Below are 22,039 nucleotides of genomic sequence, written 5' to 3'. Positions count from 1 at the left end.
GGAGCACAGTGGTGGTGGTGCCGTCACATGCCGGGTGCCGTCACTGTGCGCAGCTCTCAGTGCCCTGGCCGCCCCCACTGCCGGCCTGACAGCACGAAACCCGCCTCCCCACTCAGGAAGCCGGGGCCAGAGGAGGCAGGGAGGAGGTGAGGAACAGGCTGCCCCCCCCTTCCCTTCCCCCTGGCCAGCCCGCTGGGGAAACGGCACACAGCCCCACCGTGGGAGAGGAAGGGGGCCGCTTTCACAGGAACAGTGAAATGCCTGCTACAGTGGTATGATTTCTGCTTGAGGCCAGGGCACAGCGCCTCCATCCCAGCACAGCTAGCAGTAGGTCAGGGATCCCCCTCCCTCGGCATACTACAACCACAGCCTTTCAGTTACTGGAATAACACATAGGTCCAGGCTCTTTATAAGAAGTGCGATGAGGTAATAACTAAAATACACTTAGGAGTTTTGGCTTGTTTTGGGGCTACTGAGCTTATGTCATGAAAGTATTACATAAAGGCGACATTAACAACACCAGAAAACCAAGAATAACAGTTTCAAAATACCTTTTTTCTTTGCTTTTTACTCATTAAGGCAAGAGTTGAATGCTCTGTTACTTGGTCACTTAGTTGCTACAACAGCGTAAGTGTAGATGACTTCACATTAACTGTTTCTTCACTAATACCTAACAAACAGAAACCTGCAGAAGACATTAAATTCTGTGATGGAATTTGCCCAAGTTACTAATCATACACTATTTAACTAGAAGTGGTCCTTTTTAAGGATCATACATCCCTCACCCCTTCCATTTCTATCTCCAACCCACAAGTATAGCAACTAGCTCAGAAAGCAGATAGAAAACAGCAATATCTGCAGGAAGTCTGATGTGAAAGAACCTCACTGAATCTTTTTATACAAGAGTAACTTTACCTTCAGTCATTTTAACAGAGGACTAGGTCCATAAACCAAGAAAAACATTAAAATGAATTGTTACAATCTGAACTTTAGTCAGAAAAGCAGAAATACAACCATTAACCCACCAAAAGCAAAGGGAAGCACTCAGAACACCACATTAACTATGTGGCCCCAGGGCAGTACTGCACTTCCGTAATATCCAGGGAAACCCCAGAACGGTGAGGTCATTGTGTGCTGCACCAAGTGCTGAGTCAGAGATGTTAAGAGAAAGTCTAATCTCACCTATGCTGGATCAAGCCCCAGTAACTAATAACCTAAATTCTTCTTAAACATTCTTCTTCAAACCTTAGGAGTAAAGAAATATTGAAGTAAGGGTGATTAGAAGGTAAACTGCAAAGCAAGAGTTAAAAAAAAAGAGAAAAGACCCACCTACGCGAAGGTATGTACTCAACATCCTTTAGCCAGGTTAATTTTGGAGGCTGGTTGCATAATCCCTCTATCAGCACACATGTACATGCAAAACAGCCAAAGATTATTTGGATGAAAGTGTCAAGAGACTTTGCTGCAGGATGCTTCTGACGTAAGTCAGAGAAGACTCAAGGGGAAGAGTTTGTTTAAAAGCATGTTAGTATTACAGGATTGTAGACTACTACAAAACACAATTTTCATATTTGCTTTGCTGTTTACCTTATCACCTAGTGCAGGTTTAGTTCCTTCAAATTTGCAAAGGATTTTTTTTCTTTACTACACAGGTGCTGAAGTTGCATACGTATTGTAGTTAGTACACAGACTTGATATTTTAAAGAGCAAGGTTTTAAACAAGGTTAGAAAATTGAAGGAACTAATTTATAAACTCAAGATAAGTCACTTAAACATGAATTGTTTGATTAATGTTAAACTAGGACTAGCAGTCTATTTTTTTTTTGAGGGGAAGAGTGGGGAAGAGGCAAGAATAGGACCTCTCAAACCCACTAAAACCAATTTTAAGTTAAAAAGCTTTCAAAACGGCTGTGAAATGCCACTGCCCTGTTTATAAGACTTATAAAAGCTAACTTGCACTTGAAGCTAACTAGGAGCCAGATGTAATAAGGAAAAGCTAAGTATACTGTGCTAAACAATCATGCTTTCTCCACAAGTTTGGAATACCAGTGGTAGGGAAAACATCACAGAATGGAGACCTTACAAGATACATACCTCTCCCTTTTCCTTTACAGTCCTTAGGTCTTGTAACTGAGAAGATTTCCAGTGGATGCTTAGGATGAACAGCAACTCTGAGGTCCGACTGAGTTGAGCAACTCTCCTTTTTAAAGTTCCAGGGGCATCGATTGCCCAAATCGCAAATTGGGACTTCAGCTACCAACTCAGTTTACAGACTACACTACTCATTCATAGAATTTTAATCCAAAGCCTGGAAATACCAGAAGCAGGGAAGGAGTGTTCCCAGTCTCCTCACATCAAATTGACTCTAGCATGTTATCATCATTATGCAGAACAATTTGTCTCCCTCCCCCCACCCTCCTCAAGCATTTGGGTTAGGGCTTAGTTTTTAGCACATCTAACCTACAGAAAAAATACTGAGAAAAGACTAAAGATTTTAAGTTTCTCTTTGGAAGATAGTATTTTACAGTACATACAAAAATACTCTGGAAAAAACATACAACTTCATTTACAAAAACACCGAACTAAAGAAATTACAATAGGAAGATAACACAGCATTTGTTTCATATGATCAGAATTTCTCCCCACCCCCTAAAGCCCCCTGATGTACTTAACTGGGTAAGCAGTATTATCAGCTTGTTTACAAAACCCAGCTTAAGACTACTACAAGTTTTCATGTAACGGTTTAGAACAGCCTCCAGGGTTTCAGTGAAACCCCGATACCACTTTCCGCATGCCAATCACTTTCAAGACTGTAGCTTGCAGGTGGGTAGTAGTGTCATGACAGCCTCAGCTGTCTCAATGTTTAAGCATACCTTCAGTTGTGTGTTCCGAGTTTAGCTTTGCTACCCAGTGAAAACAAAAAAACAAGTCTTGTTTTGGAGCAGTCTTAAGACAAAAATCAAATAACATGGCATGAGACATTTCTACCATCTCCATACCTTGGTAGCATCCTCTGTTGCATTCTCTTCAATATTTAGATTATTTATGGGCCTCCACGGGAGGCAATACATATCACTTGTGTAGTGCATGGCTGTGCTAGACAGTGGAAAGCAACTGCCTGTAGAAGCTGAGCACCATTGTGATAGATGCATGTGCCAAACTGGAAAATAATTTAAGATCACAAGAACAGTCTATCTACATTAACTAGAAAAGCATAAACAAATGCAAGCACATTCACAGATACTTCAAACCAGAATGTGGTTCCAGTGACTAATAAACCCTGTTTACATGCATTCTGAATCCAAGTCACAGTACAGATTGCTTTTTGTGGCTTTTTCAACACAAGCTTTTTCAGCTAGTGACTGTTAAGACTTTTAAAAGAGTAGTAAGGACAGCTGTTGCAAGGGTATGCAGAAAGTAGTTCTGAAGGAAGCAAGCATCTAAGCTAACAATACTAAAAAACCAAAAAACAGCATGATTTTGTAGACAGTGGCTTGTCAGCAGGCGATCCTGGAAAAGCTACACAGTAATAGGAGTATCCTACAGCATCTGCAGGTCAAAATGCAAATAAGAATGTTGAACTAGCTAGTTTATATTTAAATAACTTCCAGTATGGTAACAGTAACCCTCCATACTTTGTTGGACAGTAACTGCAAGACACACTGATATTATGAACCACTAAATAAACGCACATCATCTTTACCTGAAGAGACACTTTTGTTACCGGTTAAGGGTCAGTCTGATGGATCTTTTAATAATACGAATATTATTTGTTGGAACAGGAGATGAGGAATCAGGTAGCTCTTTACTGGAAAGCCTCTACAACACAAAAAAGGATGCCACAGAGAAAAGGAAGTTTTAAATGCATTAAATCAGAAGTAGTAGCAGATAAACAACCCCTTTTCTAGCTAAACCTATAGAATAGCACCATTCTTTATCTTGTTTTGGCATGGCCAAAATTAAATGTTTACAGAGAAGGTTGTTTTTCCACCATATTACTTGTTTGCTTACCACCACAGTTTACAAAGATAAAGCATTTCCCCTCTGCATACTTATTCTTCCCTCAGGAATTAGCTGCCTCAAATCATGTCAGGAAAGAAGTTGCTTAACAGCATAATAGAAGAAACTAGCATTCTTCTAGGATCCGTGGAAAACATCAGGAATATAGGGTGTCACTACTAGCCAGTTACTTCCAGTCTTATAACCCTCAGTCTCACAAAATTTTACATCTCACAGAAGAGTCAAAGCCACTTATACTCTTCAGAGCTTCCAAGTCTTGTCACAGAAATTAGTATACAAATATTTAAGATAATGACAGCTCAGAGCACTTTATGAAGAATCTGCAAGGAATATATGATCTCCCTTGGTAAGAAAGAAGCAAATTGGGAAACAAACTGTGGCAGTGCTCAAGTGTATGTAGACATGGTTCTTCAAGTGCAGTAACTTTCAATCTGTGGCTTAAGTTTTGCAAGTAAACCTAGAAGCTCATTGTGTGCTAGAGTCTAAGCCATTCAATTTGCTGGAAGCATGACAGGCAAAGCTTACCAACTATCCAGAAGAATCAAGCTTACAGAAGTTAATAATACATAACCTTTGTACATATGATGGAGATTCTAGTTTTGATTTACCTGTGAACATAAGGGCACAACAGATAATACCTGTGACCTTGATGTGTCAATAATCGGAATAGGCATGGATTTTCCTCCAAGGCCATCCTAAAAAAATGCACAGAAATGACATATTAAACGGTATCATTAAATTCATGGTATAAAAAAGACAGCTAAAATACATACATGCATAGATACCCTCCACCTCCTTTAAGACCATGGAAGATACTAAGGTTTTTGACACCCCATGAGCATGCATAAGATATTTCAAACTTCATGAAAGTGCTGCTAACAAGACTGTATCTTGATTTGAGGGCATGCTCTCAAGAGATTATGCCTCAGTAGCAAACTACACTCCATATACAGCTCTTTATCCTCCCTTTGAGAGGTCAAATGCTTAAGTCTTTATACTACCACATTATCTAGTAGTAACACTTGACAGGTAAGTCACATGGGTGTAATATTGGAGAAGGGAAGACAGATAGATACTGCATTTACTGATGTAAACAAAAATATGCTTTTTATTGTAGCTTATGTGAGGTAATCTGGGCACTAGAACATTCAGGCTTTCAGTTACTTCACTTTGAGTAAAACCACCTCAAAATTACATTTTCTGTAGATCTTCTCGTTACATCTTCTGGATTGCCACCAGCTTTGAATGCTGAATCACGGCCAATTAGCTAGAAGAACAGAATACACAGGCTCAAAATAATTGCTACATTAAAGTTACCTTCATATTTGGGTACAGCTTCCAATCAACGTATTAGAAGTATTAACAGACATTCTTAAAATGACATTTAAGCAAAAAGACTACCACCACACAGGAATCTCAGATCTGAGTCTTGGTACTCAGCCTCGAAACCTGTACATGAAATATCTAATACTAATTTGTAATTCTGAAGGCTCAGATCCTTTGTAAGTGCCAAACTTAAGCTTTTTTCCCCTTCTTTGCCTCTGCCTCAAAGAGAAAGTCAAATTATATAAAGAAAATAACTCTTCTTGCCAATGTTAAAACAACTCGAGCATTAATCTAAACCTTCCATGAAAACAAGATTTAACAAGCAACTCCATGTTTTGCCTTTTCAGTAGCGGATAGCCTGTTAAATAAGATTTATTTCTGAACAAAAAACTATGAATAGGCTTTCAAATTATCTGCCAGAACAAGATTAGCTCATACTTTTAAATTTCTAAGATTCATATCTTTTTCAGTTAGACAATTAAAAATGTTTTCTGGATTGTTTTAAGAGTTGCTTCCAAATGGGTCAGTTCATTTAGCAACTGATATGACAGTGCAGTGTAAAAATAAGTACAATAGTATTTAGAAACTGTATCACCAGAACAGAGACTAGTGTCAGATCTCAAAAAAAAATTGTTGTTAGTAGTATACATTAGATTCAAGACAATTTCACATACCTACAACCTAGTAAAACAATCATTATGCTTCAATTTTGACTTCTCAGTTACTCCACTTATTCTGTAACAGTAACCAGCACTATTTTGAACTGTCCCCTGCCTAGCTACTCGCAAGCTTTTACCTTTTCTCTGTCTTTTGGTCTTTTAGGGCATTCTTCTGAGGTAGGTGAGTGAGGTCGTTTAGGTGCAGCATTCTTAGAGTTTGCAGCTGGAGTCCCATTTAGTTCATGCTGTCCTTGGGCAAGATGTGTTCTAAGCCGAGAAATTGTGTTATGGCCTACTACTGTAGGAATGGTGCAACCAATGCAGGGAGGTCCCGATGTTCTTATTGTAACTGTAGTCTCCATTTCTGTAGGAGACACCCAGCTTTTAAAGTCCACCCGTGACATTAAAAACTACATCCTCCCCCTCCCCCCCCATTACTTTAATACATACTTGAACCAATAACTGGAATGGACAGTCCCTTAGACACCGATGGAACAACTATGTTAGGTATCTTCTCTCTACTGCTAGCACCATTAGCTCTTTGAATTCCAGCACTTCTGTAAAAAATCAAATTTTTGAATGCTTGACTTACAAAGTGTTAGTTTACAAAATACTGTACATAGTCTCAAGAGTTCAAGCAAGACAAAGGACTACTTTCTTAGCTCATTGTCACAATTCTGCTGAGCAAAGGCAAACTAGTAGGTAATCTAGCATGAGATCTTCATTTTGCTGAACTTCACACTACAAATTTAAACTTAAGCATTTTCTTCGTGCAGTGGAGCTGAGTCCCCCATGCTCTAGTTTTGTTTTCCAGCCTAGAATATCCAGCGCTCCATGCTGCTATTAACAAGTTTATCTGCTCCATATATATGCGCTCCCAAAGTTTTTTTTATTTTTGCATAGTATTTCTCCATTACTGAACTGGGCCACAATACAGCAAGCACTACATATTTGATACTTTTGGGCTATTACTTCCAAGGTTCCTTATTCCTCTGTGCTGAAGTACTTCATGGACAAATGGACTTCTCTGAAGTATCACTGCCAGGGAGCTCGTATGCTGCCCCACTGTAAGTTAGCAGTAGTAAGTTGGTGGTTTGGTTGTGTGATTAAGATCAGTACTTCATTGGAACTTAACCCCAGCTGGCACTAACCATACCTTTTGTTAGAAAGGACAGAGTTACCTACAGGTCAAGTGCTCCAGGTTCAAATTACACACTAGCCCAAGTGGATTTATATTCAGGACCAAATCCTTTCATCAGTACCACGTTCCTCTTTATTCCTACATGTTTCTGTACATTAAATTAGTTTTTGAAGGATTTCTTAAACCCCCCCCCACCCTCGCCACCCCCAAGATGTCAGCTTTGTTTATAAGCCATTGGAGCACTCCACATGCTTGTGATCTACAGATTCAAACAAGAAATCCTAGAACTCGTTTGCACTGCGAGTCAATTAACAGTAGCTTCTTCACCGTTCTAAGGTTATAGTGCTAACCTTTCTATTTCTGCTGCAGAGGTGTCCAATTTAGATGTTCTATTTAACGAAGGGGAATTATATGCTGTTCTGGAGTCCGTGTCTCTGGAACTGTCCAAACAGCTTCCATCTGAAGATGCCCTTTTGGGCTGAAGTCCACTAGCATTGTGACTAATATCTGGCATGCTTTGCTGAAACAACAGTTTAGAAAGTGAAATCTTAAAAGAATAAGCAAGCAAAAAGAAGTTTCCTGAAGAGCCAAAGTTTTATTATACCTTCTTTCTCTTCTGTAAGGTTTCTGCAGGCAAAAAATAGTGGAGCTGCTTTCTCTTCATGTGAGCTGCCTCAATCTTCATACCTTCTTTCAGCATGTTGAGGTTGTTCGCCTGCCTGTAAACTAACATGAAATTTAGTGTTATGCCTCTTAATGGGGATGTTCGTGTTACAGATATGTTGAAGCTATATATGGGTTCTTCAGAAACAGCAGCTTTTAAGTCTGTCCTGCCCATGAAAAAGCAAAAAGAGTTTCCCGCACAGTGGAACATAAAATGCTACCCAAGCACTCTATATATAGTCTCAAAGATGAATGTGACCTAAGATATCCATTGCACATTTAGTACAGACTAGCTACATCATAGCTATTTAAGTTCAAATATAAGTTTAAGGTCAGTTATAGCCAGTTTGCTAATTGCACAGGTCATATCTGAGCTGTTTTAACCTAAAGGAGAAAAGACTCCTTAACCATTAGTTTTCTGACTAAGAATTAAGAACAGATGTAAATGACTTCCTGAAATAACTGCTGTGTACTTTGAGACATTAGACACCTTTCTCAAGATTCAAACTAGTTTTTATTTGGTATTTATGGTGGTGATTACATTTTCACAAAAGTTCTGTAACATCATCTAATTTCCTAGTAATTCAGACATTAAAATATGTCAGAGAAAGCAAGACTAGATTTAAAGGATGTCTGACTTATAGGCACTACAATTTAAGCAAGCTTTTCTTAACCTGCTTACAAACAGCCTTTCATGCAACTTAAACTCTATACTAGCATAGCAGTTATGGAATTCAGACACATTTAGACAAGCTTGTCTACTAGGCCTATCCTGAGAAGAACTGGAAAGAGAAGTCAGCTTACTAACAAACATAGGGGATCAAAGGAAGGACAGGGCTACACAAAAGCTTATTAAGTCTTTCTACAGAAGGCCTGTAAGTGAAAAATGCACAAATAATATTCACACTGATATGAACTGCTGCTTCAAAATAAATTCAGTTATGTTTTTATTTTAAAATGACGTAAAGTTCACTTAACCAAGCAGACAGCAGATAGCCTTCCAAGCAGATAGCTCTATGTCCTTGAGCCTAACAGCTTGGAGTAGTTACCTTTGTAGTTACCTTTGCCCTCTAAAAATATTCTAAGTGAAGGAGAAAGCTTTCCTACTCAGTCAGATAACTACTAGTCACTCCCACATCTGCCAGAGGACTTCACACCTAAGAAATACCTTTTCTGTTCAATCTCTTGTGATTCAAACCCTAGCCTGGAATGTATGATAGGCTGTGCTTACTAAACTAAGAACACACAATTATACTGATAACATTCTTACGCAGAAATAAAGCGGTAAGCCTTAGTTCTAGTCTGACTTAGCAGCATAAAACACTTGCTAGATCTTGGCATAGCATACATTTGCCACAAGCAAGAAACCTGAAGCAATAAAGGTACAACCCACTGGATGTAACATACAAGACAAGCATCTTTCCCAAGACTTGCACTATTACCATCTCCCTCAGCCTGAAATTCAGACAAGAACTTTGATGTAAACATTCTTCTGCATTTCCTCAGATCCCAAAGCATAAGCTAAAAAGAAGTCAAGTTTCATTGCATTTTTAAGTGGAAACCAGAGCAAGACAACAGACAGCTCTGATTGTACTGATGGAGACATTATCCATAGTACCAAACTAACATTTAAGGGAGTCATTCCACCGTTTAAAGTTCTTTGCCCAAGCACACTTGCCACTTCAGACACAACTGACCTGATTTCCTTAATTCTTCAAGATGGCTATTCACAAGCCTAACAGCACACAGGCATTTCCAAAAGATACAAATGCATTCAAGCTGGGAGGAAGCAAACGGACTATACAATAGTAAAACCTATGCTTTCAAATAACCCCTGCCCCCACCACCCCAAGCGCCTTGATTCGAGCGGTATCTAACACTTGCAGTATGACTATTTTTATTTCTAAACCTACCAAAAGGTAACAGTAGAAAGATGAACATGAATGTTTACATGCTAGACTGCATGTAATTACATTGTGACAACTCACTGACTTCTAAAGTAGGAAGGAGCAGTTCTGAGACTGTATCGTACTCAAATTGTATTTCAGGAAAACACTGTAAACAGGCATTAACAATTTATTTTAGAACCTGATACAGTTTAATTCCCACTTCCAAAGTTTGACAACTGACAACCGTTTTGACAAGTATAACTAACTACATGGCAGTGGATATCTCCAGGCTTTAGGTCTCTGACCACCCACTTCGAGGTGTAGTTCCTTCATGAATGTGTTGAAATAGCAGTTTTGCAGATCACAGTAAGCACATTCACCTGGTTATATTTATAGATTTACTACATGCCTATGTCAAAAGGAATATCTTTACTCATCCGCTAGAATAACTTAAGTCCCAGGTTTACAGCGACATTGCCTTTTCTGTGTTGAATACTACAATTCAGTCCTGGTGTCAACTGAATTTGCTGTTCCATATTTCCAGTGTATTTGGCTTACTTGGAAGTGTCTCCTCACCTGGTGCATGACGGTAGTGCACACTCTTCTTAAGATGAGCTCCCTTTGCCAAAAAGTGTCAAAATAAGAAACTTAAATGTTCTATACATTCCTCTCTAAATAACTAACACTGGAGGAAGCACAATTCACTTCATGAAATAACTTCCACTACAATAAAAAAATTAAACCCTACAAGACTAAAGCAAAATATAGGCTTACCTGTATCTGTGAACGACTGTATATCATATGTTAAATCAATGTTAACACTTTCTGCATTTTCCACTTTCCTAAATATGATTCCAAGAAACCACATTGACACATAGCCACTCCTAAAAAGACAGATTCACAAGTCTATCATTTATGCACAGATGCCAGGTCCATTTGGATGCTAGCATCTAGTCTCAAAAAGGGATTAAGCAAAACATCCTACACAATTTAGTGATACACAGCAGTTAAAGCTTAGAGTAAGCCTGTACATGAGCACTGAGGTACTCTGAAATTCTCATTTAAAAATAAGTGGAGTATAAACATATAATCTTACATGTTCAGAATCTTGCCTATGAGATTCTGTACTGACAAAACAGTATGTCCTTAATGTCTCACAGATGAGCCAAGATGATTTAACATTAAAAAGTTGAAATATACTGGCCAAACTGCGTTTAAGAAAATTAATGAAACTCACTGTTTACAGTGTTCTTTGTTGCCAGGGAAAGACTGTGGATTTACATGTGCAATATTTATGAATTCATTCCTCTCCAAATTTCCAACCAGCACACGGATTTTAGATTCAACAAGGCCAACCCTAGTAAAAATAAAAGATTTGCTTTTTTTAAAACCATATCCAGCACAGTATTATATGCCTGTTTAAAATATAGTGTTAATCATAAATGCTAATCAAACAATAAGTAGCAAGTTTCATCCAGCTGAGTAGACATTAGATTTTATATTATGCACTCTGCAGTTTAAGGAAGTTCCAAGTGACATTTGAGCTTTAGAGGTTCAAAAGATTGAGTTGTATAAGTTTCCTCTACCAATTTAGATACAGCCCTTCAACACTGAACCTATGATGAAGGCGGTAGTAAGAAGCAGATCCCAGCATCTTTGGCTGCATTTGCAAGTGAACAAAATTCCTCTTTTTACTCCAAAAATCAAGGGGAAAAATAGTTCGGGGGAAAAAAAAAAAAGAGAGAAACCCTTCAACACCACTATTGAGTTACACCTGGGTGGAGATGCAATTCTTCCTGCAGACTGATGAGTGAAGTTTCCCCTCCTCCAACCTAAACTGAAAACCTAGTTCCTTTATTAAAAGGAATAATCTAGGCACCTTAATTTCATCAGAAACTTACCCAAGATCAGAATCATGATCCCAAAGGTTTTTCATTTAAAATAAGTACTGTCATTTGCTGCAGTTACATAAAACACTGCTAACTTGGAAGCCAGTTAAAAATCTGTAGGTCATTCAGAAGTGTCTTAGGTTGGGGAAAAACAGGTATGTTATCTACTTCCAAATCTACCCAAAAGCTGTCGAACTAAAAACCTGTTCTTATAGCAGACAAACTGAAGCAAGTCTACCTATCTTCTGCTTTTTAGTTTTCCCAGATACATAACTAGAGCTTCATTGTCTTCATTCCTTCCATTACAGAGAACTGTAGCTTTTCCTGGAGCCAGAACTTTTGTCTTTCTTGTAAGATACTGGGATCCAATACACTTTGTTCTGTTAGAATTATTTCATGTTAAAAATAAATCTATAGCTTTAAGCCCTCTGCCTGCAACTTTGTTGCATACCTACTTATGACTGACATCAAACTGTAGCTGATATGATTTTTAACTGAACAGATTAAAAAGTTCAGAGGAAAAGTACTACCCATTAAAACTATTTAAGTATGTTGTCATTTAGAGACAGTGCAAAAATTAATGATTCATCTTACAGAACACAAGCCAAACTGGGAACTAATCAACGTGCCTTCAGAACAGGGGATAGTTATATAGAGAGCTCCTATGCTTGCTTGAAGCAAGCAAAGTATTCATTTCTTTCTATAGAATCATTGCAAAGTTAAGATCAAAATACACATTACAGTACTGTATTCTCTAGTTCCTCACAGAATGGTTGAGGTTGGAAGGGACCTCTGGAGATCCTCTAGTCCAACCCCCCTGCTCAAGCAGGGTCACCGAGAGCATGTTGCACAGGATTGCATCCAGACAGCTTTTGAATGTCTCCAAGGATGGAGACTCCACAACCTCTCTGTGCAACCTGTTCCAGGGCTCAGTCACCCTCACAGTGAAGAAATTTTTCCTCATGTTCAGACCGAACCTCCCGTGTTTCGGGCTGCGCCCATTGCCTTTTGTCCTATTGCTGGGCACCACTGAAAAGAGTCCGGTCCCATCCTCTTCACACACTTATACACATTGATAAGATTCCCCCCTAAGTTCTCTCTTCTATTTTAAGATTCATACAATTACTTGGCATTGTCATTCACACAGGTCAAGCAATAAATATTGACATATTTCCTTTAAGACAGTAACAAACAGTGCACTAAGCAGTGATTTCCTCTAATTACAGCTGAGGTTGTTTTCACATTAAGTTTTGCAAAGTAGACCAGCACTTCACTCATCTGCTATTGACCATACTGAAATGCTGACATTTTCAGGACTGAACCCAAAAGGTCCAAGTCCACTACTAGGTTAAAATTTGCTAAGTGTGACTTATCAGCATCCAGATGCTCTGCCTTGAGTGTTAGCATGTTTCTCCCAGATTAAATAGGCTTGTTTCACTTCACTGGGAAAGAGCAGGTCTTGGTATACACTGACCGCATAACCAGAGCAACTTAGTGTTGAGTATAATTTAATTGTAAATTAAATATTACATCCAGTAATAAAGTTATGAAGCCTAGCATTTTAAGAAGGTCTAGAAGTCACTGGAAGATCCATCTCTTCAGTGGTCATTACATAGCTGATCACATCAAGTACTCCATGATCACTTCAGTCTCTGTAACAAGGAACTTCTAACTTGCAATGTGTTGGGGTAAACAGTCACCCTAGACTCACTGCATCTGCTTCTCCAGATGATTCAGACCATCTGACTGAGGTGTACACGCACTAGCCCTCTTTGTCCCTTCTCATCACGACTCAGTCTTTGGGTCAATTTCTCAAACAGCAAGTTTAATGTTAGCTGCCTTTTACAAGATTTAGCAGATGAACTCTCTACTTCAATTGATACTGTATTTGATGCAAGATTGTACACTTTAATACTTTGCTGGCAAAACGTAGTGCAACATTGAATCAGGTTTCAGTTATGCATTGAATCCACAAAAAGTCTTACCACTCTAAGTGATGCTCTTCAGTAGATGCGCTAGCAGTCAGCACAATATAATGTCTAAAAGAAAATGAAAATAATTAATATACTGGCTCAGGACTTAACATTTAAGTGAAACCAAAACAACTGCCATAAATATATGTAGAATATGACTTCCAAACAAAAAAGATTATATCCTGTATTCCATGAAGTATTAACTGAAGAAAAATTGATTACATTCTTTAGGATCACTTTCTGCTACAGTCAAAATACTACAGGTTTTTTTTGTTTGTTTTTGTTTTTTTTTTTTAATAAAAATGGTGTCAGCAGTATGACATATACAGTTTCTGCATGCCCAGTATCCCTGCACTCATGCTTACACCAAAAGTCATCTGATCACCTCCATTTTCTCAAAAAAAAAAAAAAACAAACCCAAGCATTAATGCCATCTTCTGTTTAGACTGAAAGCCAAAATCCCCTGTGCTAACCAGTACGCAAACCATTTCAAGTTCAGACAGATTTCATACATACTTATACTTCTGAAAGAAGTTTGGTGGTTCTAGGAGCTTTGGCCAGTCTGATTTTCCTTGGAGAATCTCATTTGTAACTGCGAGACCTGCAATTAAAACCCAATGAATCAGCATGAGTTATGAACTTTACAAGAAAAGTTCTGAACACTAATGTACAGATCAAAGAGCAGTAATTCCCTTGACACAAGGCAGTTCTACGTTACAAAGCATTATACTTTTTCCATCAATTAATAAGTGTGGTAAGAAGTTAATATCTTTACCATGTTTGAACTCCTCCACCATTACAGTTCGTGTTGATGTAGATACATTGTATGTAGAGTTCTGCTGTGGATAGGCTGGTGTGATTATAGGCATTACATGATATCTGTCAGATGGGTTCACCTATGGCAATAGAACAGTTCTGCTTAGCATAAATTTAGGATAGAATAAAATTTAAAGGCTTTTGAATTAAGTGTCTACATACCCTAGGGTCCCATACAGGTAAGTTAAGATTACTCTCTTCAGGTTGTTTCAGCAATACAGGATTTGGCCACTCCCTATATAAGAAGAGCCAGTAACTAATAGTTAACTGTCAATTTAAAGCTCAAGCATGTAACTAAGTTAAAACTGAATGTCTTTGATATAATTCTTAAATCAATAACTAGCTTTACAAGACTTGCTTCTTGGTACAGTTAAGTGTCATAAACAATATCTCTTACCATTTCGAAAAAACCAAGAAGAACTTGTTAACAAGAGTGGAAGCCAACGCATTCGGATAGAGCTGACATGTTCTTGCTACTAGCATCGCCCAGGAAACCCCACCAAGAAATCCCAGCATGTTGGAGTATATACCACGTCCTAGAACAGATACATTTTAGTTAGCCTTTATTCTTTGCATACATAAGTATATCCCTTCAGATTTACAGCACCAACTTTACAATCTGTAGATTACTTGGCACACTTTAGCCTCAGGGAAGTCAAGTATTTTTGCAGTGGGATAAGGACAAAAATGTTGCTTCTTACAGTGAAGAAGAGGAAAAAAAAATTCCACTACTTCCCAAAGTATTGCTACTCTGAAGTTTACTTATATTGTTACAGATATATACTTAACAACAACTTCCTTTAGGAAAAAAGTTCTATCATTCTTCTAGCACTTGCTCTAGCCACATGCTCAAGCTTTTATGTCTTAATCAGCTTTTTCACCATTTGTATTCACATTCCTGATAAACAATGTAGCACCTTGTATTGTATGCATCCCCCCAACCCCTCATAAAAAGAAAAACAAAAACAGACACACACACACACACACACAGAGAATCTAGCACATGGGCAGACCTTTACTATTTTTAGTTTAGATTTAGATCACCACCTAATCAAGAGTTAATCCGTGCCCAAGATAAAACTGACATTTAAACAACTATCCAAAGCTGACACACTTCTAACAGGCTTAGAAACTTATTTTTCAGCATGAGAAACTTCTGGAATTTTAAAGATCATAAGCAATCACATTACTTACGCTTTGCCCACAGTTTAATTGCACGGAGTGTGAGCCGGAAGTTCTCTTTATTTGGCACTAGATGTAGTATTTCATCAGTAACTCTGCAGCCTGTAAGAGAAAAGTTGACATACAGAAGTTCACAGTAACAGGTACAAATCCAGTTTCCTACTATGTTGGTTCAATACCTTAAAGTTGTTTATCATCAAGAGACTATGAAAACAAGTTTGGATGACTTGCTTCTTATTATACATAACATCCACTATTTCTTCATGTCTTGAACCTGTGCATGGAACATCTTTTTCATAGTTTAGACTTCAGTAAACAATTTTTAATAAGACCTTTCTACATGGATTTTGAAAGCTAGTTTTCTTTCAACAGCCAGGGACAATTAAACTAGTGTTAAATGGCAAGTAATTTGGGCTTCAGGTGTTCTAAATACCCCCCCTCCCTTTTTTTTTAATGAATTACTACACACTTCTCTATCAAGTGCTCTCCTTATTATCCGCAGCAAGTTCTGCGGCAAAAAAATGAAACAATGCAGAGCTTGTTCAAAGGAACAGGAAACATAGGTCTACCTGATTGCACTCCTTTAAACTTAAATTTAAGTCCATTCACCACCTCCTCAGATCTTAAGCACACAGGAGATCAGTTTCCGCATCTTCCACACAAACTTTGATTGTGTGGTGTGTGTTTCTTTACAGATTTCTATACCGACTTCAGTAACATTTTCTTTTTAAATAAGCATGAACATGCTTACCATTTAAGCTCCGTATACATCTTATATCCAGACTTCTCAGACGCGAGTCATCTCTGAGATCAAGATTATCAGAAATAGTTTGTACAGACAGTCTTGCAAACACGAGATCAATCTTGGAGAAAGAAGTGCCAACTATGAGTTAGAATGCTGCACTGCATGCAAACAGCACACTAATGGGGGACAACTGGTAAAGTCTGGAGAACAGTAGGGATTATTCATATTTAGAATTATATGACTGCAAAGCTGAAGAGATGCATTTGCCAGAAAATTCAAGAAAGTTGTTAGAAATACCATATTCTATTTACATAAACTACACCGCACCATACCTTTAAAAAAAAACTTCCTTCAGTTTAAGAAAAGTTGAGTAATCATTCTAAACTTAGAATTTCTACTTAAAAGGGAAGTTATATCATAATTCTTTGGCTAAGTTTAGGTTCAACCACCTCAACTCTACTTCAGCAAAGATGAGAGCATTTTCCTTACGCAGTAAGTTATTCTGATCCTGAAGCATGTTTTTTAGTACAGTGAGGTTACAGGAAGATTATTCTGTTATGTCTGTACAAATGAAGACCATCAAAAGGCCATTGAGTAAGTGTCATCATGACAGTGATACCAATGCAGTAACTTGCTTAGGTACTATAACATTCAGATGTTATTTACTGTATAAGATTTATTCAAATATGAGGATTCCTGCAGCTGAAAAAATCTAGGCAAATGAAATTGCCATTTGACTCCTTTCATTTTCCAGATCCTGTTTGCCTCACAACTGCTTCCTTTGTTTTGCAAGGAAGTTTAGTCTGCCCATATGATTTATATAATGAACTACACACATAGTTGTATACACACACACAATATAAATAAAGACAGCCCTTTGCAGAAAGCTAGCTTGTCAGAGTGAAGAAGAGTTACCAAGAAACACTGCTTCTATTCCCAGTCAACACATACTTGTGAAATAAATACTACTTGATTAGGCCACCATGGTTTACAGAACAGGTTTAGAAAGAGATGTGCCTCCTGTTCCCAGGCCTGCCATGCTTCCTAGGGGCAATTAGTTTGTAATAATATCTCCCTTCCTTGCTCATTGTCATTTTAGATCCTGCATCCTGGTGGACTAGAGCAAACTAAGAATTCAGTCCTGCACAGAGGGTTAAATACCTGTAGCAAGGAAAGATGAGCAGCAACTCACATTCTTGATACTCAGCTGCTCTTTTTTCTATCCATTCTAAGTTGATTTAAGCATTGCCTTAAATGTTAGCAGATCAAGGAACACATCTTTCATTAAGGAAATGAGTATTTCAAGCCTAACTGTCAAAAGTTTACTTGAGATTTAGAGATTCTTTTATCAGTGCCACTATATTCATTTGTTTTGTTTTCAGTTTTATCAGGACAGTTGGTTTCATAATAGCTTTCAGATTTCTCCTCTGTATTATTCTCCTGTAACTACCAATTCTAGTGCAGTGTCTTCAGTCAGTGTCTTAGGACAGGTTGTAGGAAGGCTATACAGTTATAGTTTCCTATATCCACTTTAACATACCAATAACCTTTTAAGTAGCACAGTCACTGGTCCCTGGAAAAACTACCCTATTTCAAAGCTTAAAAACAATCTTCATTAAAAGAGCAATGAAATTTTTACCTCAATGCCATCAAATTCAAACTTGACAACCGGTACATAGGCATCTTCAACTGCCTGTGAAGAGAAAAAGAGTAAAAAAAAAAAAAAAAAAAAAAAAAAAGCATCTTTTTGCTACTTTTCCCATTATTTTATCCTAGTCTAGGAAGAGAGTTCATGTAATTAAACTACTCAGTATACAGATTTAGTGCTGTCAGTTATAGTTTTTGAGTCAAAATTGTTTACATGCAGCAAGCAGCATCATACTAATAGTAGCTTAAAAGCTATTTAGCCAACAGGCTTGGAGGTCGATCATGTATTTTGATTAACAGTCACTGCACAATGAGCCAATGTCAGTACTCGTATGGTACTTAGCTAGGCAGTGAGGAAAACAAGATATCTGCAGCTATCTTACTACTGGCTAACATCCAGAGAAACCTAAAAAAATTCAGTCCACATTTGACAGTGTGCACTGGTCTCCCATATTTTTGTTTCCCACCATGCCTGAAATAGCTAGCAGCTATCTTACTGGACAGTTTTCAGTTTTGTCATGTTCAGAGTAGATCACTTGTTAGATTTGTCCCACAGCCCACTGCGAGACCCTGTTTTCAGGAGAGTCATCTGAACAAAGGCTCATTAGCTTTACATACAAAATCTTTCAAAAAACTGCAAGAGGAAGACTAGACTAGGGGAACACTTTCTTTACTGGAGGTGGGACAGAAGAAAGGCTTTATTCTGGACTTTATCCCCAAACTTGCAGCAGGAAGCTGCAGCACTTCAACATTTTTGCTAACTATGAAGATTAGCCTGAACTGAGTCAAGCACTTACCACTTATTCCAAAGAAAAGGTATGCATGTTCAATACAGGTTAGAGTTTAGCAGCTAGAGTTTAGTGTTGCCCTTTAAAAAAAACAAAAAAACAAAAAAAACCCAAAAGAACCCACACACTAGACAGGAGTGAGCAAGTACAGCCCTCAACTTTAGTTGGAACACACTTGAACATCATGCTTTCCAACTCAAGTTTCTAGGAGGAGCAAAGGGGTTAGCCATTTACAGGTGGTAACTGCCTGGCCCCAGAGGGACAAAGCTTTTCTCCCCTGTGCTCAGTTAGGCTCGGTCTCCCACAGATGGCATTAGAGAAAACAGTCCTTTCTGAACATGCAGGGGATAAGCTGGGCAAGAATCTGGAAACAGAGCCACTTAACATGAAGAGAACAAGACAAGATCAAAGAAGCTGTGGGATATTCTATTAAATTCTAGTGAAAAAAATAAAGTGAAGCATCTCTGACATCCTGAGGGAAAAAGTGACTAGGGCAAACGAAACTGGCCTTGTTCAGTCAGAGGCTATGACTGCAGGCCTGCAGTGGGAGGCAAAGACCAACATTAGAGCAGAACTTGAGAAACTAAGGAAACACCTAGCTGCCCATGTCCTCTGAAGGGTTCATGTACCCCTTGCACTTTTCAGACTTCTAATTATCTCAAGATGCCTCAAGTCTCATTGCTATTTTACTCAGAGACATGGACTCCTTGGAGGCTAACTGACAGGAATTGTCCACACAAGTGACTGAAGCAACAGCAGGAGAGATGTCAAAGGCAGCTAGTTTAACTATGGTGACAACTGATGCTAAAATTGCAGTTCTAGCAGCACCTATAGTATTACTTGCTAGATCTTTCAAAACAGCCAGCCAGTTACAAAAAAGAAGTTTTTACAGCTTAGCTATGAAAGCATGTCACCATACTGCAATTAAGATCATGTTTCAGCTTGATTAGTCCTACAGACAGGAGTTTGAACATATTTTATCTCCTGTGTAAGATACGTAGTCTAGCAGTTTCCCCTCAAGCTTTCCCTAGACACCCGAGTAATGTGCACCTTAAGGACTTTACCAGAAAAGCATCTTCATTTCCCTTTTCTGCACAAGGGAAGTGGTATTATCCCTATTTTACGGCTCAAAAAATGACAGGTCAGGAGTTTAGTTTTGCATGCAAGATTTGCAACACCCTGAAGGTGATTTTACAAAGCAGTTAGTATTACATATTCACAGCACAGCTCCTACTGACTTCATATAAAGCTGTCAGTATGCATCACTTCAGCAAAAAGTCTCAGGCTGGAGTACCCAGAAAGGAACAATACTGGAGAAGAATGATTTAGGAGTCCTGGATAGCATCCAGAGGAACTCTATGGCAAAGGTACTGGGAGAAGCCTTTCCACATCACATTCATCTGCCTAAGTTCTCAGGCTGTCCTCTCCTCTCAGTGCCTGCAATTGCCTTATTTCCAGACCTCTTCATACATCTAGCAGTAAAGCAGGGGTTCTAGGGACAACCTTGCTTTTTGCTACAGTGATGACTCATTCCCAAACCTTTTATTTTTTTTTTTTTTTTTGGGGGGGGGGGGGGAAGGATAAGTACCACAACAAAGATTTCTAGGATGTAGTCACTGGGGACAGGAACTGAAAGCTGGACTTAATTTTGGTCTGTACCAGTGTGAATCCTGAACATGAATATTCTTGTTATTTGCAGAAGTTGCAGTCTATGAAAGAGAAAGCTTACTCTTAGATTTTTTATTTCCTCTTGATGCTTTAGTTTTTCAAAGAATGACTGAAAGAAATCCGATCTTTCCACATGTCTAGGAGCAACACAAAGAGCATCTATGTCAGCACCTGCAAAGAGATATTCCATTTCTTCAGTTAACATAGCTAGCAACTTTCAAACACTGGTATTATGACCAGACAACTAAAGTTCTACCTTTGGTGTGTACTCCAAGCCTGTAAGAACCAAATGTAAATATTTTGCCACCAACATTTGCTACTACAGAAGGGGGAAGATTCTGTGGGTAAAAAAAAAAGAAATACTTTACTTTAGAATACAAGATACAAGATATATTGACCTATGTGCAAGCTTAACTGGCTTGAGCTTGTTTTGACACCCAGCTGAAGTCTTTAGGCTCTCAATAGATCACAGCTTGTAACTCCTTAGTACTTGAGAGTAAGATCCCAGCAACATCCAAGTTATTTAGAAAGATTACACCTGTCTCCTTAAACAGGTCTTTATGTAGGTACCGAGTTGTTACTCCAATAGATTGTTACTGTTTTTCTAAAGCAAGTGCTTGCCACTCAAGAAACGTACAAGTAATGCAGTAGTCTTTCTATTAATTTATAGAAGTTAAAATCATTACTCTCCTCTGCAGCAGATTTACATAAGTTAACACAATCTAAGAGCTATACAAAAGGTAAGTCTAATGAAGTAGTTTAAGCAGACTGAGTGCTTTAAACCTTGGGGCATTATTCAAAAACCATTGCCTGTTTACCATCTAGCTCATCCCACAATATATTGTTTCAGTTTTGTGCATAGTTACAGTCAATTGCTACAGCCACTTTACAAATTCATTCACTGCCCTGAAGACTGCAAGATCCTGATATGAAAGATCTTTAATACCTTATTACAATGACTGTTACGACAGCTCTACTTGATACACAAGAGGAAAGTCAAAAGCTGAAGTTCAGCATAAGCTCTAGTAGCATGACACTTAAAAATTTAAAGGTTTTAGTTGTTTTGAGAAGAACTTATAAAATTCTTACCTTGCTCTCACCAAGTTCTGAAATCCATTCTTTGACTAAGTTATTCAGTTTACCAAGAACAATGAGCCTGTAAAGAAAAATCATATTAAATTTGTCCCAAGAAACAAGAGATTAACAAATTTTACAGTCTTGTTATACCTGTGATTCAGTTCTTCTTCATCTTCAAATACCCCAAATGGCTTCATTGCCTCAACTAGCTTCTGAGTATGAATATAATCTATATCCTTAGGAGGAGCCAAGCTAATTGGAGAGGTAACTCCATAGTGCCTTTGAGGCTGGTTCCGCAGCATAGAAGTCCTGTGGGAGAAAATAAAATGCTGAAGACTTCACAAAAGCAAAAAAATCTTATTGGGCACCACACTTCAGTTTACAGATTTCCAATTAAGCTTTTGCCCTTTTCTCATTTATGTTATAAAGATGAGTAAAAGAAACTCCTGCTTATGCACAGTAAGTTAGAGGTCAAGTTGCCAATACTAAGAGTCACAACAACTTTTTAAATTCTGGATATAAGAAAAGACCAAGTTACTGCTACCTTAACACAATC

At 38.2% G+C, this 22,039-nt stretch overlaps 1 protein-coding gene across 7 annotated transcripts in view; it reads right to left on the bottom strand.

Annotated features, from left to right (window-relative positions):
• PAPOLG (poly(A) polymerase gamma) overlaps positions 1-21,787 on the bottom strand; it is a 44,307-nt gene extending 22,520 nt beyond the window's left edge. The window contains exons 1-22 of one of the 7 annotated variants that reach the window (XM_026064116.1): positions 21,634-21,787; positions 21,496-21,562; positions 20,663-20,744; positions 20,468-20,577; positions 17,943-17,996; positions 16,310-16,421; positions 15,571-15,660; positions 14,774-14,912; positions 14,539-14,611; positions 14,336-14,456; positions 14,077-14,161; positions 13,573-13,626; positions 10,936-11,055; positions 10,473-10,582; positions 7,751-7,872; positions 7,497-7,666; positions 6,456-6,562; positions 6,143-6,369; positions 5,216-5,287; positions 4,629-4,715; positions 3,704-3,819; positions 291-3,549 (exon numbers count right to left, since the gene is read on the bottom strand). In XM_026064116.1, the coding sequence (XP_025919901.1) occupies positions 3,721-3,819; positions 4,629-4,715; positions 5,216-5,287; positions 6,143-6,369; positions 6,456-6,562; positions 7,497-7,666; positions 7,751-7,872; positions 10,473-10,582; positions 10,936-11,055; positions 13,573-13,626; positions 14,077-14,161; positions 14,336-14,456; positions 14,539-14,611; positions 14,774-14,912; positions 15,571-15,660; positions 16,310-16,421; positions 17,943-17,996; positions 20,468-20,577; positions 20,663-20,744; positions 21,496-21,562; positions 21,634-21,785 (2,253 nt within the window). In that variant the 5' untranslated portion in view covers positions 21,786-21,787 and the 3' untranslated portion in view covers positions 291-3,549; positions 3,704-3,720. Of the gene's footprint in view, positions 1-290; positions 3,820-4,628; positions 4,716-5,204; positions 5,288-6,142; positions 6,370-6,455; positions 6,563-7,496; positions 7,667-7,750; positions 7,873-10,472; positions 10,583-10,935; positions 11,056-13,572; positions 13,627-14,076; positions 14,162-14,335; positions 14,457-14,538; positions 14,612-14,773; positions 14,913-15,570; positions 15,661-16,309; positions 16,422-17,942; positions 17,997-20,467; positions 20,578-20,662; positions 20,745-21,495; positions 21,563-21,633 lie in introns of those variants that run through there. The other 6 variants (XM_026064115.1, XM_026064117.1, XM_026064114.1 and 3 more) reach the window with 6 other exon arrangements.
• Between the last annotated feature and the right edge of the window lie 252 nt (positions 21,788-22,039).

The sequence above is a fragment of the Apteryx rowi genome, unplaced genomic scaffold (genome assembly GCF_003343035.1).
Source record: "Apteryx rowi isolate R43461 unplaced genomic scaffold, aptRow1 scaffold_21, whole genome shotgun sequence".
In the NCBI taxonomy this organism is placed as follows: domain Eukaryota; kingdom Metazoa; phylum Chordata; class Aves; order Apterygiformes; family Apterygidae; genus Apteryx; species Apteryx rowi.
This window is presented reverse-complemented; position numbering and strand designations above follow the sequence as displayed.